The 18,327-nt window shown below is 37.5% G+C and overlaps 2 protein-coding genes and 1 pseudogene across 5 annotated transcripts; 1 reads left to right on the top strand and 2 right to left on the bottom strand.

Annotated features, from left to right (window-relative positions):
• The first annotated feature begins 3,465 nt into the window (after positions 1-3,465).
• Positions 3,466-4,895, top strand: LOC113273344 (annotated as a pseudogene).
• A 223-nt stretch (positions 4,896-5,118) lies between these two features.
• On the bottom strand, positions 5,119-10,996 carry LOC113271713 (probable methyltransferase PMT5). 4 transcript variants are annotated; one of them, XM_026521618.1, is made up of 10 exons: positions 10,905-10,996; positions 9,824-10,682; positions 9,496-9,631; positions 9,026-9,266; positions 7,368-7,593; positions 7,094-7,257; positions 6,622-6,925; positions 6,041-6,173; positions 5,589-5,783; positions 5,119-5,502 (listed from the first exon to the last, which is right to left on the bottom strand). In XM_026521618.1, the coding sequence occupies exons 2-9, from the start codon at positions 10,342-10,344 to the stop codon at positions 5,634-5,636; spliced, it is 1,875 nt and encodes a 624-aa protein (XP_026377403.1). In that variant the 5' UTR covers positions 10,345-10,682; positions 10,905-10,996; the 3' UTR covers positions 5,119-5,502; positions 5,589-5,633. The 4 variants fall into 4 exon arrangements, with proteins under 4 accessions (XP_026377403.1, XP_026377404.1, XP_026377405.1 ...); XM_026521619.1 differs by having other exon boundaries at positions 5,119-5,485; XM_026521620.1 differs by having other exon boundaries at positions 5,119-5,438.
• Positions 10,997-12,458: 1,462 nt separating this feature from the next.
• Positions 12,459-17,223, bottom strand: LOC113274413 (transmembrane protein 208-like). The gene is made up of 6 exons (XM_026523808.1): positions 17,066-17,223; positions 16,187-16,302; positions 14,118-14,311; positions 13,345-13,429; positions 12,789-12,854; positions 12,459-12,700 (listed from the first exon to the last, which is right to left on the bottom strand). Exons 2-6 carry the CDS (start codon positions 16,268-16,270, stop codon positions 12,608-12,610), a joined length of 522 nt encoding a protein of 173 aa, XP_026379593.1. The 5' UTR covers positions 16,271-16,302; positions 17,066-17,223; the 3' UTR covers positions 12,459-12,607.
• Positions 17,224-18,327: the final 1,104 nt, after the last annotated feature.

The following is an 18,327-nucleotide window of genomic DNA, read 5'->3' as shown; positions in this document are numbered from 1 at the left end:
CCCTGAGCAAACTCGGCCCCCTTCCTCACAGTTAGTTAGTAATAATTACACGAGATCTCCAATGTTTGAGCGGAGACTCGAACTGCTGACCTCCTATTTGAGAATCAGACTCCTGGCTACCTGGGCTAACCCAGATGGTTATCCCATGGGATTGTAAATCCTGGGATTCATGCAAATTCCTCGTGTGTTTGGTAACACAGTTAAAATACATAGGATTATAGAGTTTCCTTGTTTTAAAGTCCATGTAGTGTTTGGTATTACCCCCAGAAGAATTTAATTGTATATATATAGAATTTTAGGATTAAAAATGTGGGTCCACAAATCCATTGATAAGTCTCCCAGCAAATTTTAGGGGGGGGGGGGGGGGGGGGTCGGACTCCATATGTAGGATTTGCTGGAAAAGTGATTCCCGCAGGAAACCTGATTCCAGGGATTTGGCAACCAAACGTACCAAGAGAAACGCAATTCCGCCAAATCCCCTAGACCCACAAATCCCCCTTTAAAATTTTACATCCAAACCCAACACTTTAACTATACGTAATTGGTGAATTTGTTTTGAACTATAATGATAATTGGTGTTTTCATTACATACTGCAGCTGTTATTGGGGTCATCTTTAGGACGGGTGCGGTGTGAAGCTCCGCCTCACCAAAAAGAATCAATTCATATCGTACCTGTGCATAGCACATATTACATACCAGTAGAAAATAAAGTTATATCAAGTAAAAAGTGGTTTCCCGTATGAGGGAAAGGCAAGGATCGTTGAGCAAACACCTGTCTGCATTCCTCGAGATCCAATAACTCGGCAGAGAAAAACTTGTACTAATATTTAATCTTATGGCGACCATGGCCTATGAGTCACCTAAAATAAGAAGGTTATTATTGGGGTGTCATAGGTTACAGAATTTCAGGTCCCTTTTCATTTTACGTCCAGGTTCCTTTTCATTCCAACCGTGAAATCTGATTTTACGTTCAAAGTCCTTTTAATTCCAACCGTAGAAGTGTCTAAGTTTGGATTATATCTAACCGTATAAGTTTATTTTACGGCAAGTGTGATTGACTAATTTTTTTTCTTCTCTCTAGTTTTTCTTCCCACAAAAATTTTGTCCCAGAATTCACCAAGTATACAACAAAATTCATTAATTTAATTAAATAATAAAATTAACTAAATAAAGATTGTTTAGTCATTACAAAATTATTTGAGATAAGGGGTTTTTAATATTATTTATGAGTGACCCGTTTTTGTCCTATTAGATAACACCCTTTAATGAAATATGACGCCCCAATAATAGCCTTCTAAAATAATTCAGGGCAGATGATCCCATAAATGGACCGCATGTGGTCATGGCGTGGGTCCTAAGTCTGCTAACAGGACTGAAAGCCAGAAACCATGGGCGGAACTGTGTAGAGACTTGGGCTGGCTTAAAGTCTGAAAAAACTTGCACTTTTATTGTGTATTTATGTTCGGTTAACAAAGATCAAGCCTAAACAATAGGCTTATGCCGGCCCAAACTAAGCCAAGTTGTTTTCAAGCCACCCATCATACATTTTCACCATATCTGAAGATCGTTATTTGGTGTTCACGAGTTTATAATTGTGATACGATGATTATCTTATTGAAAAGTGACCCATCGGAAAGCGCCAATAAAACTTGTAAATACGATGTACCTTTTTTATTTTATTTTTTTCCTTTGAAGCATAATACGATGTACTATTGTACTCTATCTTAGATCCAGAAATCAAAACTTTTCTTTCAAGTAGTTCGAAATTAGCTCAGTACGTAATATGTCCCAATTACAAGTGCATGAAACATGTACATTTTTTTTTTTTTTGCTCGATTAAAACATGTACATTATTATTAGTGCATTAAAAAAATACAACATTATTATAGCATATTAGCAATGGCAAGAGAGACTCCATCTAGCTGAACGAAATCATCATTTTGTTTGGTCAATGGAGAAGGGCAAAGCTACACCAAGAAGAATTCTTTAAACCCATATTCACACATAACTGAATCTTCAATGGCACTACTATAATCTTTGATTTTAAAACTTGCAGTGGCTCTTCGAACAGAACGAACAACATCCGAATAATAATCTAAATACCTCGATATACATGGCTTTGCGTCCGGTTGTTCTTTTCCTTGTTTCAAAATCTGATCAATGTAAAAATAAACAGATGTTCCATTGTGTAGACATGTTTGCATTGATATCACTCCGAGTCCCAAAAGATCAGCATTTTTTACTAGCAGAGTTTGCTGAAAGAAATGCAACACAAAAATCATATTTAAGTTTGAACAAAGAGACTTCTGTGTTTTTTGCAGCGTTCTTACATACATCACTAGTTAAATGACCATTTACACCATGAAAGCTGAGAACAAGAAAAACAATGAGAAACCAAGAGATGGAAAATGAAAGTGGTGAGAATGATGATGGATTCATCTTATTTTTTGTTTGAACTAAAGAGAAGAGCTTTGTGGTGATCCTCCTGGATAAGTTATGATATTCTACATTTATAGACCAAATTTTGGTCCATTTAAGGTTAAGGAATATTTAATTAGGTTTTCTTAAAGAGGTAATAAGGATATAAAATTATTGTGATCCAAAATGGGCATGGCCATTAATGGTTATACATCCTTTCCTTATTAGTTCCCTCTTTTGCCTTCTTTCTTGTTCGCCATGCAGATTTTGCCTTCTTTCTTGTTCGCCATGCAGATTAGTTTTTTAACGTAAGACAACGTTAATTAAGGGATCTTAGTATATACTTTAATTAGTATAAATAAAGAAGTACGTACCAAAACCCAACATGCTTTTCCTCTGGTCAATAAAGAAGTACCTGACTGAACAAAGGTCGCACGCTGAGACTCCCAGTAGTGGTAATCGACGACACTGTAGTAGTGCGCAGAAACAGCTCGACCCTTGGAGCAGGTAATGGGCAGAAACAACTGGATGAATACTGTAGGATTTGATGCACTTACCTTAATGTGGCTTTTTCTTTTTGCTAAAACTCTTCGAAAGGAAAAGCAATACTAATTTATTGATTGATTCGTAGTTTCGTTTACAAGTTTTATAAAGAATAGAAAGAAGAAAGAATGAGCACTTTGAATGATTTAAGACTCCCACAATTAGAATGTGAGTGTTAAAGAGGCGGCTGCAAGAGGATTCACCAGTCTCTTTTTCATCACTCATCGGTAGATTATTGAATTATTGGCAGGCCTTTGCTACAAATGTCACTACAAGTATCGAATAACATGTACGAACTACATAAAAAAAGAAAACATGTACGAACAAATCAATCATTTCACCGCTATATATTAAAGCTCTCGCTATTGCAAGATTATCCATTGCATGTAATCAAATTCACAATAACATCACTGTTCTTATCATTCGAACCCTGAACATGTCGTCCTCGATATCAATGTCTGAAATCATTAGTAGTAATGAAGGTGAGCATCATCATGAAAGCAGTAACAACATGCGCAATACTAAATGGGTGATCGATGTGGAAGAAAAACTAGATAAGATAGATAAGTCGAATGAGGTGGATCAATGGAAGAAGATATGCATTTATAGGATACCAGCATGCGTCAAAGATCTGAACCCGAAAGCTTACAAGCCGCAAGCAGTGTCTTTTGGTCCCTACCTCCATGGAGATAGTCACTTGAAACAGATGGAAGAACACAAGCACAGAGCACTACTCCATTTTCTCAAGAGATCTAAAATTCCCATCGAGTCTTACATGCACTCCCTTCATCGGGTTGGTAAGCACCTTGTTGATTGTTATGATCGGCTTGATGAAGCAAGCGATGACTACCGAGATCAATACGGAAACTACACCGACCAATTCTTGCAGCTCATGATGCTGGATGGTTGCTTCATGCTTGAAATTTTACGAACTGGCACGAAGACCAGTGATCATTATGCTTTCAATGACCCAATCTTCAGTTCCCATGGTAAACTAAACATAATGCCTTACGTAAGGAGGGATATGCTCATGCTCCAAAACCAACTCCCAATGCTCCTTTTGGACACTTTACTTACTGTTGAAAATGGCGGCAAGCCGAAGGTATTATCTTCATTACAATATTTATGATTCTTCTTCTATTCAGTTGTAACCTCTAGTTGAATTTAAGCACTTACTCGCCGATAAACAGGAGGAGGAGTCCCTAAACAAGATCATAGTTAAGTTCTATACCCAAAAAACGCTCACCCGTAGCTTGGGAAAATGTCTACATGTAGTAGACGTATACAGGAAGAACCTTCTTCAAGAGCCACGACAAAAAGTACTTCATCAAACACATAGTCACAGTAGAGATGATACCGTTGAAAGTAGTTTTGATATCATCCGTTCAGCAAGGGAGCTTTACGAGACTGGAATACGTTTCAAGACTAGTAAGACTGCGAAACTGACGGACATCTCCTTTCGCGGTGGAGTCCTGCGACTCCCAGAGATTCTGGTGGATGACACTACTGAAACCACTTTTCTAAACCTGATGGTCTATGAAAGGTTCCATGTAGGAGAAGGAAGTGAGGTTACAGCTTACATCTTCTTCATGGACAGAATCATCGATTCGGCCAAGGACGTTAGTCTCCTCCACTCTAAAGGGATAATAAAGAATGCGCTTGGGAGTGACAAGGAAGTTGCGAAGCTGTTCAACCAGCTGTCCAAGGATGTGGCGCCCGATGATAGTCTAGACTACGTGCACAAGGAGGTGAGTGACTACTGCAAGAAGAAGTGAACGAATGGCGTGCTAACCTCATTCATACCTACTTTAGAAGCCCGTGGGCCGTTCTTTCCGTTCTTGCGGCCATTTTCCTAATGGCTCTCACCATTGTTCAGACAGTATACGCCATACACCCTGCATCATCTTCGCCTGCTCCTCCTCCGTCTACTTAACCCAATCAAACAAAAAAAAAAAGAAAAAATTTACAGTCACGTCGCGAGTCTTTGCTAGTAACGTATTTACTATTTACGTTGTGTGTCATTTTACTTTCGCTTGTCGATTTTGTCTATTTCTTTATTTTATTAAAAATTGTCTTTATTTCTTTATTTTATTTAAAAATTTGTTCTGCCCGCGCAAAGCGGGTGCCCAACACTCTTTGTAAGCAACAATCAGAAGTTACAAAACAAACTTTATATTTCGTGGCTTCCGCAACTAGCACTGTTTCTCTCAACAAAAATAGTGTTCCTCAATACAATTCCATGTATACTCGTAACGAAATACAATTAGAACAAAAAATGACAAGAAAAACAAACGAAACAAAATGTGAAAGAATTGCTACAAATGACATCAAGAAAAGAATTTCAGGTAATCACAGAGGGAATCCTTTCCCATTCAACAGCTTTGTGTGGTTCCTCGTTTTCTACATGTAGTACCCGAAACTGCTCGACACTCGCAAGCAAATAATGATGAGGAAAAAGTTGTATCCGATTTATCCTCTGCCCAAAAGAAAATCAAGTATTTTCTTCACTTTTGAAACACAACCCTACTTGCCAAACCATTCTGATTCAGATCGTGCAAGTATATGTGAATTACAGATAAGTTTTTGTGACAGTGCAAAGATAGCCCTACTAGTTCGAACAAATTACCTCGGATTCTTCCTCGTAAAAGTGATATATACGAATTTAAACAAGTCACTTCTTCCAGAATGGCTTTTGGCAAACTAGTAACCGCTGGTCATTATCATTCTGCAGTTCAATGACTCGTGCTTCCCATCTGATTTGTGTAGCAAGAGAACGTGCTTTCTCTATAGCTTGAAATTTATCACGTAGGACAACCCACCCCTAACAGCCATAAAACTTTGTGTAAAAATCACAATGAAACCAAAGATCCATAAAATGCACCCTTCCAAACAAAAAATTGCATGCAGTTCAAGCAAAGCACATAAAATGCCACCACGGATAACGTAAATGCTTGAGATTTCAATTACCGATAAAATTGCCGTAGAACAAATTGAACAAGAAGTGGAGAGAATACAACAAATTTTATTTAATAAAGTTTAGAGCTGAAGAACGAGAATGAACCAACTCAAGTGATTTACCTCAGGGCGCAGAATACGGTCCATTTCCAAGAATAAATCTGAAACTTCACAGTTTTCTGACTTATAGTATGTAAGGAGCCCATTCGCATGAAGCATGTCATATGTTCTGGGATATGTGGGAAACGGTTCACACCTGCACACAATTAATGAGGTTTATCAGGTTTTTAAACACTACAACTCTACAAGGATTACCAAGTCATTGTTTTCAGCAAGGAATTTTTATTAAAGTCGGTAGGGTCTTAGGGGGAGAAAGAATCTATCTACTGGCAAGGTGTCCCGTACATGTGAAGCATGCTACAATGAGATGAGGATGTAAAGCTCAAAGCATAACCCTTAAGGGTAAGGAAGACCCTTCTTTTCTTTAAAAAAAAAAAACACATACCCCGGTCAATAGCTACATGATGAGACAAGGAATTAGGGAGAGACGAGTGAGTCAATGTGCTGCTAATCCTTCATGTCACTGTTTAAGGCATTTTTTTATACATCTTGAAAGCCTCAAGTTTAATAGCCATTTAATACTCAAAAGGACAACCTAGAGGCTCCTGCACTATTTACTGGATTAAAAGCAAAAGTGATCTTACCAATCATGTAGAACACCAGCAAAACCTCGATCAAGTATGATAGAAAGAGTATTTGCGCTCCTTATTGGGACAACATTCATAACCCAAGCTGACTTTTTTTCTTCTAGAAGTGCAACATTTAAACCTCCGTAATGAGCATTCATGTCCATCACATTGCGTATCATGTTAAATGGAGGTAATGGGTCTTCATCACCAGGCCTCTTTGGATGATCGGAGAAAATCAAAGGCGTCAGCAATGACCAGTAGTTCCTCAGTGCTGACCTCCAAAGCTCCGTGTCCTCTTGAAAATCGTCAGGCTGTACTCCTGCGCGAATACATGAAAATCAATACACTAAAACAGCACCAAGATACTGCTCTGACCATCCCTATATATTATTTAAATAAAGAAGAGGCCCAGGAGGATTCATATTTATGGGAACAAGTACTGGAACACTAAACTCACAAAAGCACTCTGTTTCAGAACGATACTTTCCATGAACTTCAAGCTCGGCTGAGCTCAAATGAGAACCGGTAGACCTGTTTTGTATGGGGATCCAGCGTTTGCTGGTAGTTCCACTTAAACACGATCGTAGAGGTTGATAATAAGACTGACCATCAAAATCTGCTTTACAAATTGGAGGTGTACTACCCTCCTTGCTACATTGGAAAACAGAAGATTTCACATTAATTATATAGTGTGACGAACATTGGTTCTACAAATTATTCAGAGAGGAGAAAAGAAGAAATTTATTCAGTAATGGCCTTACCGAGATGCATAACATTGAACATTTGATGTTTTCTGCCAAACAAAAGTCTCTTCCTGCTGAGCCAGTAAACTCCAGCAGATACTTTCAGTAAACTCCTCAAGCGGTGTGGATACAGTCACCTTTTTTAAATTCAAAGAACCTCCCTGAGGATTAGTTGTAGGCGATGTCAAAACAAAGTAACCTCCAGGCTTGAGCAAGCGGTCAACTTCAATTAGAAAAGCCCCATCTGTTTCACAGCACACTGTCAACTTGAAAGATAGTAGTATAACACACATATTTGATCATATCAACATAATGCATGTCTTGACTAGTTGTTGCAACAAGAGCTGGCTACTAAATTCTTGTTCTATATTAGTTCTTACCCCCAGTAATGTATACTATCTTACATCTTAATTTTGATTTTTATTCTAATACTTGACAGTAAAGTACATCCTCACTTGGTTAGGAGTTAGGACCCACAACATGGTAGACAGTATCTGCTTTCAGTAACACAATTGTTCAAATAAATGCTATTTTATTGATGTAGTAGAGTATCAGCTGACAGCTATTAATATAAAAACTGTAAATTTTTAACAAGGGTGATACAGGAAATGTAAGGCAACGTCTAGTACCAGGCCATGCATGACACTGGAACTGGTAAAGTGAGCCATTTTTGGAGTCGAACAGCTCTTTATGACAATAGTGAGGTTCACAAAAATCCTAGAGATCTATTATATGACAGCAGGTATCCGCAGCAAGTTGATTCGACATCTTGGATGCTGACATCAACTTTAACCATAAGTGAACTAGTGAGGTTATGACAATAGTGGAACTGGTAAAGTGAGCCATTTTTGAAGTCGAACAGCTCTTTATGACAATAGTGAAGTACACAAAAATCCTATAGATCTATTATATGACAGCAGGTATCCGCAGCAAGTTGATGAAAGTTGATTCGACATCTTGGATGCTGACATCAACTTTAACCATAAGTGAACTGTCCGCGAAGTTACCAATTGGTATAAACTAGGAAATCTTATAATATGTCCACGAATGTCTCCCAATTAGTTAGTCTAGCAATTGGGTATAGATACCATAACTCAACATTGGCCACCAGGTTTCTCAAATGCGCGTTTCTCATGACAATTCGACATAGTATTCCTGCAGCCCTGTGTCTCTGTAAAATGGTACTAGGACATTATAATACAATGGTGGAGCTTTCCTCTCTAATTCTGAAACTGAGTATGGTTTTCTTGTCCGACAAATGCTTCGCACGGGAAACTGCTAAGCTTGACACTATTCCCTCCATGAACCAGATGCATAGAGGGACTAGACTTACTGTACTGCTGGAGACACTTCATATCAAGTTGACTCTAGTTACAGTATTCCCCATGAACAATATAGATTTGTCTAGAAGGAAACCACAAAGTATAAGAATGTTTCAGTGATAACCTATCATCAAGATGGCATGCTTTCGACATCAATTTTAAGAAAGCAAGGTCATGACTCATGATAGAAAACAGCTTAACAGTTCTTCCTATGGTCCATAAGATAGAAAACAGTTCTTCCATTTTAAAACATTCTGAAATTTGGGGGGCATGGAGAGGACAACTATGAAATTAGACTCGGTTAAGAGACAAAGAATTGTTTAATAGGCTAATACGAAACAACTCAAGATGTACCTTTCTTGTCCCATGTGATACCACACTGTGCGCAATGAACCATGTCAAACGACAATGATGGATATGGTAATTGCTTAGAAATGAAGTCACCGATCATAGCTGGAAGACCTCTTTCAAGAGCCAGTTGGACTTGACTCCCAAACACTTCATATGCGGCAATACAGACAGTCATTAAGTTTAGTGACAGCAAGTGAGCTCCAAAGCTACCAAATCCACAGCCAATATCAAGTACAGTTTGCACCTGTAAATATGCATCAGGGTATTAGATCCACAAAATATACAAGAAAGTCCCTGCGCGTAAATAGGAATAAGCGAAAAGTGGAATATTTTGTTTCCAGAGCGACAAAGGTATTCTTGATAAGTATCTAGGAAATTGATATCTATGTATAGTTATAGTGTAGCAACTCCCTATACCAACTGTTAGACCATCAGCGATTCAAGGAGTAAGAAGTCCGAAAAGAAAGACTTACTCCAGCTTGGCGAAATTCTGTATCACTCCCCAGACCTATCATCTCTGCGACCTGGCGAGAGTAATCTTTCACACCATCAATGTTCATACCATCCTCAGAATGAAAAGCAATTTGATTTTCTTCTAATAACATTAATCTACAATGTATCACAAAAAAACAATTAACCATCAAGTAGAAACCATCTTTTAAGCTTTTGAAATACCCGATACACTTTAACTTCCTCTGGGTATAGATTGATGGAAATCAGTGTACGAAAGGTGTTATAGTAGTTGTTTCATTTTCATAACGGAAAAGGACAAAATAGACAAGGAATTATCAAGAAATGCACCTTTTAGTCATGCTTCCAGAAGAGAGGAATTGGTCTTTCGTTATCTTGACATTGCCACTCCATATAATATCCTTCCCAGCTGGCCATCTCAGTGGTATCTTATAGTCCTTTGGAGGCCGCACCAAACAACGTTGCCCCACGGATGAAACCTCACAATGCCGATCGAATTCTTCCCCATCATGAAACCCCGCTAACAAATTCGCCGATACATTATAACAAGGGACATGATTCTCTCTATCCTTACCACATAACTCAAACTCTCTTGTATTAGTTATCCCTAACGAAAGCGATCTTATCTCCAAGAAATCACTCACTGCTTGTTCTTTTAACCTTCTGTAGTTGTTATAATAATCCGGTATCGCGGACGTATCCAAACCCTCTAAACTTTTCGAAGAAGTAGATCCCAAGACTACAATTATGACTACGACACAAACAAAACACAATAACAACAAACTAAGCGGCGGCGTCTGTCTACTACGGCCAAAATTGACAATGTGTTGATTCGACGAAGAGCTTCTCATGTCCAAATTATTGAATCAACAACTACTTCCCGAGTTATTAAAAAAAAGAACCTATTCTTTTATCCTGGAGATCATATCATACAGCTCAAAAATGAAGTGCCCAACATAAAGAAGATCTGAACTGAATTCCACGTTTACAATCACGAATTGGATCAATAACAACAATACTAACACCAATTAGAACAAGCATTACCGTGAATTACAACTAGTATGGTTTTGATGAGCCTATTATGATTCAAAGTAAGACAGTCTTCAATGTGTACAAATACAATGTTTGAGACTTTTAGTTGCAATCAAGGTTCCAGAAACGTTCCAGCCACAGGCATCCTCCAGAAAACCTGAAAATGTACACAACAGAGAGAGATCCAGAGCAAATTGATGAATGTAACTCAAACAGGTAATGAATGAGATGGATCTTAATGTAATTTAAGATCAGATCCAATAAAAATTTGATGCGAAATCAAAGAACACAAACACTAAGTTTGATATAAATTCATACGCCACTTGAATTAATTACTGAGATCTAATAATGATTGATGTGTAAAAACAAATATACATACCGGAAGGAAGGAAGGAAGTTCGTTGCAGTGTAATAACTGTTTGTTTTTTGAAAAGAGATCTTCTTCAGAAGAAAAAAAATAGAGAGAGAGAGAGAGAGAGAGTGAAATAAAAATAATAATAATAGTTTCAGTTTGTAGCTGTTAATAATCAATGGATCGGTCGGATCTGATTTTGCGGAATGAAAGAAACAAGGGGCGGGTGGGTCAGCTATGTCTGATTGCCCGATTCTGAATCGGGATAGTTGTTTTTAGAAGTTTAAAGGTTGCCTGAATTGGGACATCCTTGTTCAACTGGACATACCAGTTCTAGGTCTGTCGCTTTCGGAGGTAAAAAACGGTAAGTTTTGATAGATTGTGTAAAAAGAACATTTTACCGAAAAAGGAGTTTTTGACAGAACAGTTGTAGCGGTAGCTTGTTTGTGGCAGTCTAACACGAATGTTTCTTTTAAAAACGTTTTCTACACGGAACCGTTTTTGTGGTAATTTCTTTTTGCTCCTGCCCTCAACCATTTGTAGTGCGCTTCTTTGGTGTTTGACACTTCCTTTCTTACGGGTGTGCGGTGGGAAAAGATCGGGAGGTATCAAGTGAATTCAATAACAGTGAGAGAGAAGGAAGAAAACATTTTTCACTAATAATATGTTTGGATACTTAAAAGTAAAAATAGCTTTTTGATTTTTAGAAGTTAAAAATGAAAAAATTGATTTTGGGCATTAAACTTCGGATCGACTTTTATAGCCTGTGTGGATGTCATTTCGTAAATTGTTTTGACTTATTAGTCAGAAATTAGGTTGGGTACACAATTTCGGAATGATTTTTAGAAACAAAAGAATTAATTTTTTTGCGAAGTAAAAACATTTTGCTTCTGACTTCTACTTTTAACTTCCAAACGAGTCTAAAAGCAAAAAAAGAAGAATCAACTTATATGAAGTAAAACACATTTGTTTCTGATTTTTGGTATCCAAACACGGCGTGAGTTCGGGGAGAATTCCAAATCTACAGTAGGATCATGTTTCCTCTAAACACTTGGAAAAGGAAAGAAAAAAAAAAGATTTATTGTCTTTTGGCTTTTTCTAGTTTGCGTTCACTTTATTCGTTGTGTATGTAAATCTGAGTGGATTTTCCAGGACCATGCCAAAATGGAGTCTCTTTGGCAAACCAAGCAATCCCCCTTGTCTTCTCACTCTTTCCTTAATAATCTTGAACTTGATTTTGTTGTTGGGGTTAAAATTTTGATAATTATCTAACGCAGTCCTTAAAAGGAAGCAGAGCTGCTATAAATAAACAAACAAATGGTGACAGAAAGGGAGACAGATGCCATGAGTCTTGCACCAGGCAAAAAAGCTCTAGTCCCCACCAACTATCAATCAAATTCGCTGCATCAGCAACAATGCAACCTATGAAGATTGAGCTTCTCTTCAATGAATTTGAGCAGTAAAAACCAATAATTACGACGGGTAACTACTGTCTTTACAGCTGTTTGTTTAATCTTCTAACTTGGTATCTGACTACAGATGCAAAGTTTGGAGAACGAACGCTAAAGTGAATTCATGAAATTGGCAATGGGTAATCAAAATAAATGGTAAAATTGCCTCTTTAATATTCAAGATAATCCATACATATTTTCAGAGAGCCTTCGCAACTTTTGAACTAAACTGCATTATATTACTTGACTAGTTAACTCGGAGGCTACCCAAAGGGAAACCTACTTACTCCTTGTCTTGACGAATTTGGGTCTTGAAGCTTTTTTCTCCAGCTTTTCCCTTTTCTTCCTAGTTTTCTCATCTTCCGGGACTCCCTGTACATATAAAAATGCCACAAAACCATTGTAATCAAACTAGGCATACTATAAACACATGGTAATAGACGATGTAATAAAAACTTACCTCTGAATCATGAGATAGAAATCCTTTTGCAAGACCAGAAAGTTTGTATGCAGCAAAGGCTGGAATCTGGCAAAAACAGAAAGCCAGAAAGGAAAATGCCAATTAATTACTACCTATGTGTTGTAGGGTATGCTGACTTGGTTCTGAGTTTTGACTCCCAACAGAGCTTCAAGTGACACAAAACCCTCTGAGAGAGTAAATCGTGATCACAAGCTTTAAAAACCAGGTAATACCACCAAGAAATAATTGTCCAAGTCGTTCTCTCAAACTTGGAAACAAATTCCATTTGGTCCTCCTTAACTAATGTTTCTCAAGCTCGAGGAACCTGTATTTCCCAAGACACACAGCAATGAGGTCTCATGGTGACACGGCGACAATGAGTGCTACATTGAAAATGCCACGATCCCTTCTTGGTAAAAATGAAAACTCTGTAACAGTACTCAAATTGTGCATAATGCCAAGTAGTGTACTCACAGTGTCCTAACTCCTATGTAGATGATCTGATTTTAACATTTGAAGAATGTTTATAACAAAAAGTTAGGAGCTTATATCTTACCACCAGGTATGTGTACCAAAATTTGCCGGAGAGGATTGACATTACTTGCACAAAGCTTGTTATATAGATGACGTCATGTAGATAACTGCAACAGCACATCAATATTTGTCATGTAAAAGTACAACTAGATGTAGGTTGAAGCAATATTCATATCTATACTGTGTTCGACCAAAACTTGAATTACGAGCGAAATAACTCAGTAAACTTTCTAAAAGATATCATAAGACCATTCGGGAAGTCATTCATTAAAGTGTTTTTCATATATGAAGAGGCAAGAAATTAGCAAATTATTCCAAATATTGGTGAGTTTGCTGCCCATTTCAAGGGACCACAGCTTCACATAATGGTCAAGATCCTTATAGAATTTCTGACAAACCCATTTTCAAGTTTAGCAGAGCGAAAAACTTAAGAATTATGTTGCTTGATGTAGCTGGAGAGAGAGAAAAAGAAGAAGAAGTCCCCTAGAGTCTAGACAATGTTAGAAACATGTATGTCGTAACCACAATTTAAATCCCTAATAAGTACAGACCAATAAGGGTGGGTCTGCTAATTTGATACACATTCAAATTTCCACTTTAATTTTTCGCCAATGTCTCTTCCCAAAATTCAGCAGAGGTCATAAGTCATACTTTCTTTTCCTCATACGCATAATGTTTTCAGGATTCTTTTCATTGTTATGTGAAAAATGTAAATAGAGAAACAGGTATGGAAAACATGATCTTGCAGTACAATATTTGAGAATAACAAAAGCCATGAAACCAGGGAAGGTATACCTGCAAATCCCACCAGTGCTCATATCATAACCCCCATCTAGCAGCTCTCCATCATCATCGTACGCTGGTTCCGCCATTTGGGCAAGTTGCTTGTACGAAAGGGCATAAGCCGCTGATGTCACAAGGAGGCCAACGAAATGCTTCCAGGATACTGAAGAATGAAAGATGAGCAACCTTACTATGACATAAATAACCTGCACATTAAGAGGTTGAACTTCACAAAATTAACAATTCGATCTCTACTTAATGACCTTCAGAAAGAATTTAAAAGTTGAAGGTTCAATCAATTTATTTTACTGATATCATTCACAAATTGATCATCAATAATTGGAGGCTTATGCCCGGATTTAACTGGAACAGTGTCATGTAGGCCTCAAGTAAAGAATATCCATAGATGCGCAGGAGTCAAGACCATGGTTAAACAACTCAGATTTATTCATTAACATTAACTTCAAATATAACGCTCACTTAATTACGATACTCAGGCTAACATATAAAGTCAAGAATCTCAAGATGAGCAGTTGAGATGTCCTTGCCCAACACATTTAACTGTAGTCCTACTAACAAGCATCTTTTGGTTCCACATCCTACCCAAAGATGACCAGGTCATGTTGGGGTTTTGTTCCGTATACAAAACTATATGGCTGAAATTGGACTTATGGTGACAGTTTTTGAAGCAGAAACAGTGATCTAATGCTGTCAAAACCGTGGCTGAAGGGCAATTTCGGGTTTGGAATGTCTACAAGGTTTACTTGGATTAGGAAACTTGTACGACGGTTTGAAGGAGTGTTTTCCAAGAAAAAAAAAACACAGCTAACAATTGACTAGTTGTTCCAACTGTCAGTCTCCAATTTCGGTACAAATATCATTACTGAATCAAATGAAAGTCAAATTGTTTTCTCATAAATGAAAGTCAAATGAAAGTTGACGGTTCATCGGCATCATAAATGCGATCTCCTAGAGCAACGTTTTGTATTATTTAGATAACCAAGAATTGGTATGGTGAATTTTTTCTTTTTGCTTATCTCACTTTTTGGCATGTTTTCTTATAAGAAAGGTACTACCTTAGTTCAGTAAGGTGGGTTGGACTAGAAACACTATGCTCAAAAGACTACTCTTCCAGACAGATTTACAGGCCCCCCTGTAGAGTGTAGAGACTTAATACAGAGCGCCCCATTCTAGAAGTTCAATACAAAATGCCCCAGCTAAGGAAGATTTTATCCAAGCAATGGAAGATGTTCTGTTGTGAAAAATATTGGATCAGTGCCATCTAAAGTGTTCATTCCGCAAGCATCACTACAACTTTTTCCAAAACGCACCATTATAACTGCTAAAACTAACAAGGACAGAAACTCGGCAAATGTTCACTATAACTTTTTCCAAACCGCATCAGTATGAAACAGATGCCCCCCTCTAGAGATTTGAATGCCCCAGCTAAGGAAGATTTTATCCAAGCAATGGAAGATGTTCTGATGTGCACAATATTGGATTAGCTCAGCACCATCTAAAGTGTTCATTCCACAAGCATCACTACAACTTTTTTCAACTTCAGAATTATAACTGCTAAAACTAACAAGAACAGAAACTCGGAAAATGTTCATTCCGCAAGCATCACTTTAGCTTTTTCCATACCGCATCAGTATGAAACAGATGTAGAACTTCAGTATTATAACTGCCAAAACTGAACAAGGAATGTTTATCCCTATGCTTGATTATCTCACTCTTTCCTTGCAGGATCAAGCTAAAAACAGTTTATCCTAGCAGATCAAGTCAAAACAACTGCTAACTTATCGATGACCGTTTTACAGTTAAAGATTTCGATTCCAGAGGTTAATGCACATATCAAGCCAAGAGTATCTCCTTTAATATGATGCTAAGTGAATCACCAAATCGGAAGTACTACACAGTTTCCAGAACCTTATTTGTAACTAAACATGTTTGTATCAAATTGGACAAGGAAGAAACTTAACTGAAACAGTAATTCTAATAGAAGCAGATTAAAAACTACTGAAAATAGTTGAGAACTAAAAACCCACATGAGAGAAAGAGAAAAGTTAAAGATCACTTACATTGCAGATGATGATAACACGAAGAAGTTTGGCCATGTGCTTACTGTTTTCTTCTTTCCGCTTCTTCGCCCCCTGGTTAGCCATATCTTTTGACGTTTAAGTCAAAGACTCGATCCCTGCAAAGAAAACTAGAGCAGAGTTAGTGACTATTTACATTACAAAACCTCAACCTGAAAGCTCAAAAGTAACACATCCTTACATACAGTTGCATCAAAACATGTTGTTCACACCAACTAAACATGGAATGGACAAACTTCAAAGTCTTCGTTCAATACAAATGATCTAAGGTTTGAAAATGCCTTATATTGCTGGTAGAGAAACCAATAAAATTAATAGAACCCCAAAATAAAACAAAACTAAACCCAATTCTAGTGTGTGTAGTCACACAAAATATCAGAAATGGAATTAAGAGTTTTATTTCAACATGAAAAAACACTAATTCGCATTCCCGAGCAATCCGAGAAAAGTCAAGTCATAACAGCAAGCATTTCATGTCTACAGGTCTCCCTACACATCCTATGTCTATGATAAAAAATCTCCTCCCAATCTTCATTGTGCCAGAAGATAATTCTTATCTTGGCAACAGGATACTTGTCCACAATGAAAATTTTCAGGCACAAATCAAATAATTCCCTAACCTGTTTCTTAAATTCAAGCAACAAAATTTAACCAGTAGAGAATCTAGCAACGCAATTAAAATTCATATTCAACGTCTTATAATTTTTCAGCATACCTAAACAGTTGATTTCCACAAGAATTCACAGAAAGAAAATCTAAACCTAAAAATATTTGAAGATTATAATAATCAAATCGTATTCTAACATCTAAAATTTGCTTTTCGCTCTCACAATCCATAAACACAAGTCCTGATAATTTTACCTGGACTGACTGACGACGGAGTTGTAAGGAGATTCGAGACAAGTCCTTTCTTCTCCGCAGAAAGAAAAATAGTCAGAGAGCAACACAGAGACCACCATTAATTATTCATTTCAAATCTGGGTACCATTGATTATTTTTTCCTCTTTCTTGCTAAGGGGCGATTCTTCGCCATAACTAAAAAAAGTCTAAAATGAAAATTAACATAGTGAAAAAAATGGTACCCTTTAACACAGCTTCTGTCTAAAAAATGAACCCACGACTACTTGGCAAGCACTTTGGCATGATTGCTAAAGGCTGTTACGGCATTTGTATGGGAGGATACCGATCTATATAAGATCTATATAGGACAAAGTAATCTAACAGAAGTGGATTACTTTTAGAAATAATGCACTTTGGAGAGGTTTTTATTTTGTGGGAAATATCGTTTGGTCCATTCATGTCCGGTCTACATGAATTTGGTCCTTTTAGAGCGTCCACAGTGGGAGAGTAAACCCAAATATTTGGTCTTTTGAACAGACGCAGTGGAACGTACTATCGATCAAATTTTGATCAATGACTAAAACCCAGAGTATATTTGGTCTGGGACCAAGACTAAATTCAGATATAGTCGAGCGTTGATATACTTCACGCCCCACCACCAGGCGGACATATAGTGCACGTCCCACATCAGGCGTTGGTATAGTCTACGCCCCACACCAGACGTTGGTATAGTTTACGCTCCACATGGGGCGTACGTAAAGTCTACGCCCCATTTTTTTTTTTAATTATTTTGTATGGGGCGGGCATTATACCCCCGCCCCATTCTTTGTTTTCAAAATCAATTTAGTGGGGCGGGCTTTATACCTCCGCCCCACTTCTTTCATTTTTTTTTAGTGCACGTCCCAATCAGGCGTTGGTATAGTCTACGCCCCACACCAGGCGAACGTATAATGTACGTCTGACCAAATTTAGTTTTTCCACCGTAGCGTCACACACCATACTAAACCCAAAATTTGATCTTTTTTTCCCTCTTTGGTCTTTGGTTATACTCGCACCACTGCAGTTGCTCTTAGAAATCACCTTTCTATTTGGTCCATGATTATTTAAAAATATTAAATGGACCAAAATACCTTTTCGTGTTAATTGTTATTTAATTTTTGTAGCAGTTTATTCTGTCTGATGAACTTCGAAGTTCATTCTTTCAAACGAACACCTAATAAAACCAAATTAAATCACATATGAAAAACATAGTTCATTTTGTAAACTAGACACAACACAAAACT

The sequence above is a fragment of the Papaver somniferum genome, chromosome 4, assembly GCF_003573695.1.
Source record: "Papaver somniferum cultivar HN1 chromosome 4, ASM357369v1, whole genome shotgun sequence".
Classification (NCBI taxonomy): Eukaryota; Viridiplantae; Streptophyta; class Magnoliopsida; order Ranunculales; family Papaveraceae; genus Papaver; species Papaver somniferum.
The sequence above is the reverse complement of the archived record's forward strand: the minus strand, read 5'-3'. Positions and strand labels throughout refer to the sequence as shown.

Coding starts and splice junctions, on each gene's coding strand:
- LOC113271713 (XM_026521617.1), bottom strand. CDS start 10,344: ATGAGAAGCTCTTCGTCGAATCAACACATTGTCAATTTTGGCCGTAGT. Junction 9,267..9,495: donor CAGAATTTCGCCAAGCTGGA/GTAAGTCTTTCT, acceptor GCATATTTACAG/GTGCAAACTGTACTTGATAT. Junction 6,174..6,621: donor GCTGGTGTTCTACATGATTG/GTAAGATCACTT, acceptor AATTGTGTGCAG/GTGTGAACCGTTTCCCACAT.
- LOC113274413 (XM_026523808.1), bottom strand. CDS start 16,270: ATGGCTAACCAGGGGGCGAAGAAGCGGAAAGAAGAAAACAGTAAGCAC. Junction 14,312..16,186: donor GTGTTATCATCATCTGCAAT/GTAAGTGATCTT, acceptor CTTAATGTGCAG/GTTATTTATGTCATAGTAAG. Junction 13,430..14,117: donor AGCACTGGTGGGATTTGCAG/GTATACCTTCCC, acceptor GTGCTGTTGCAG/TTATCTACATGACGTCATCT.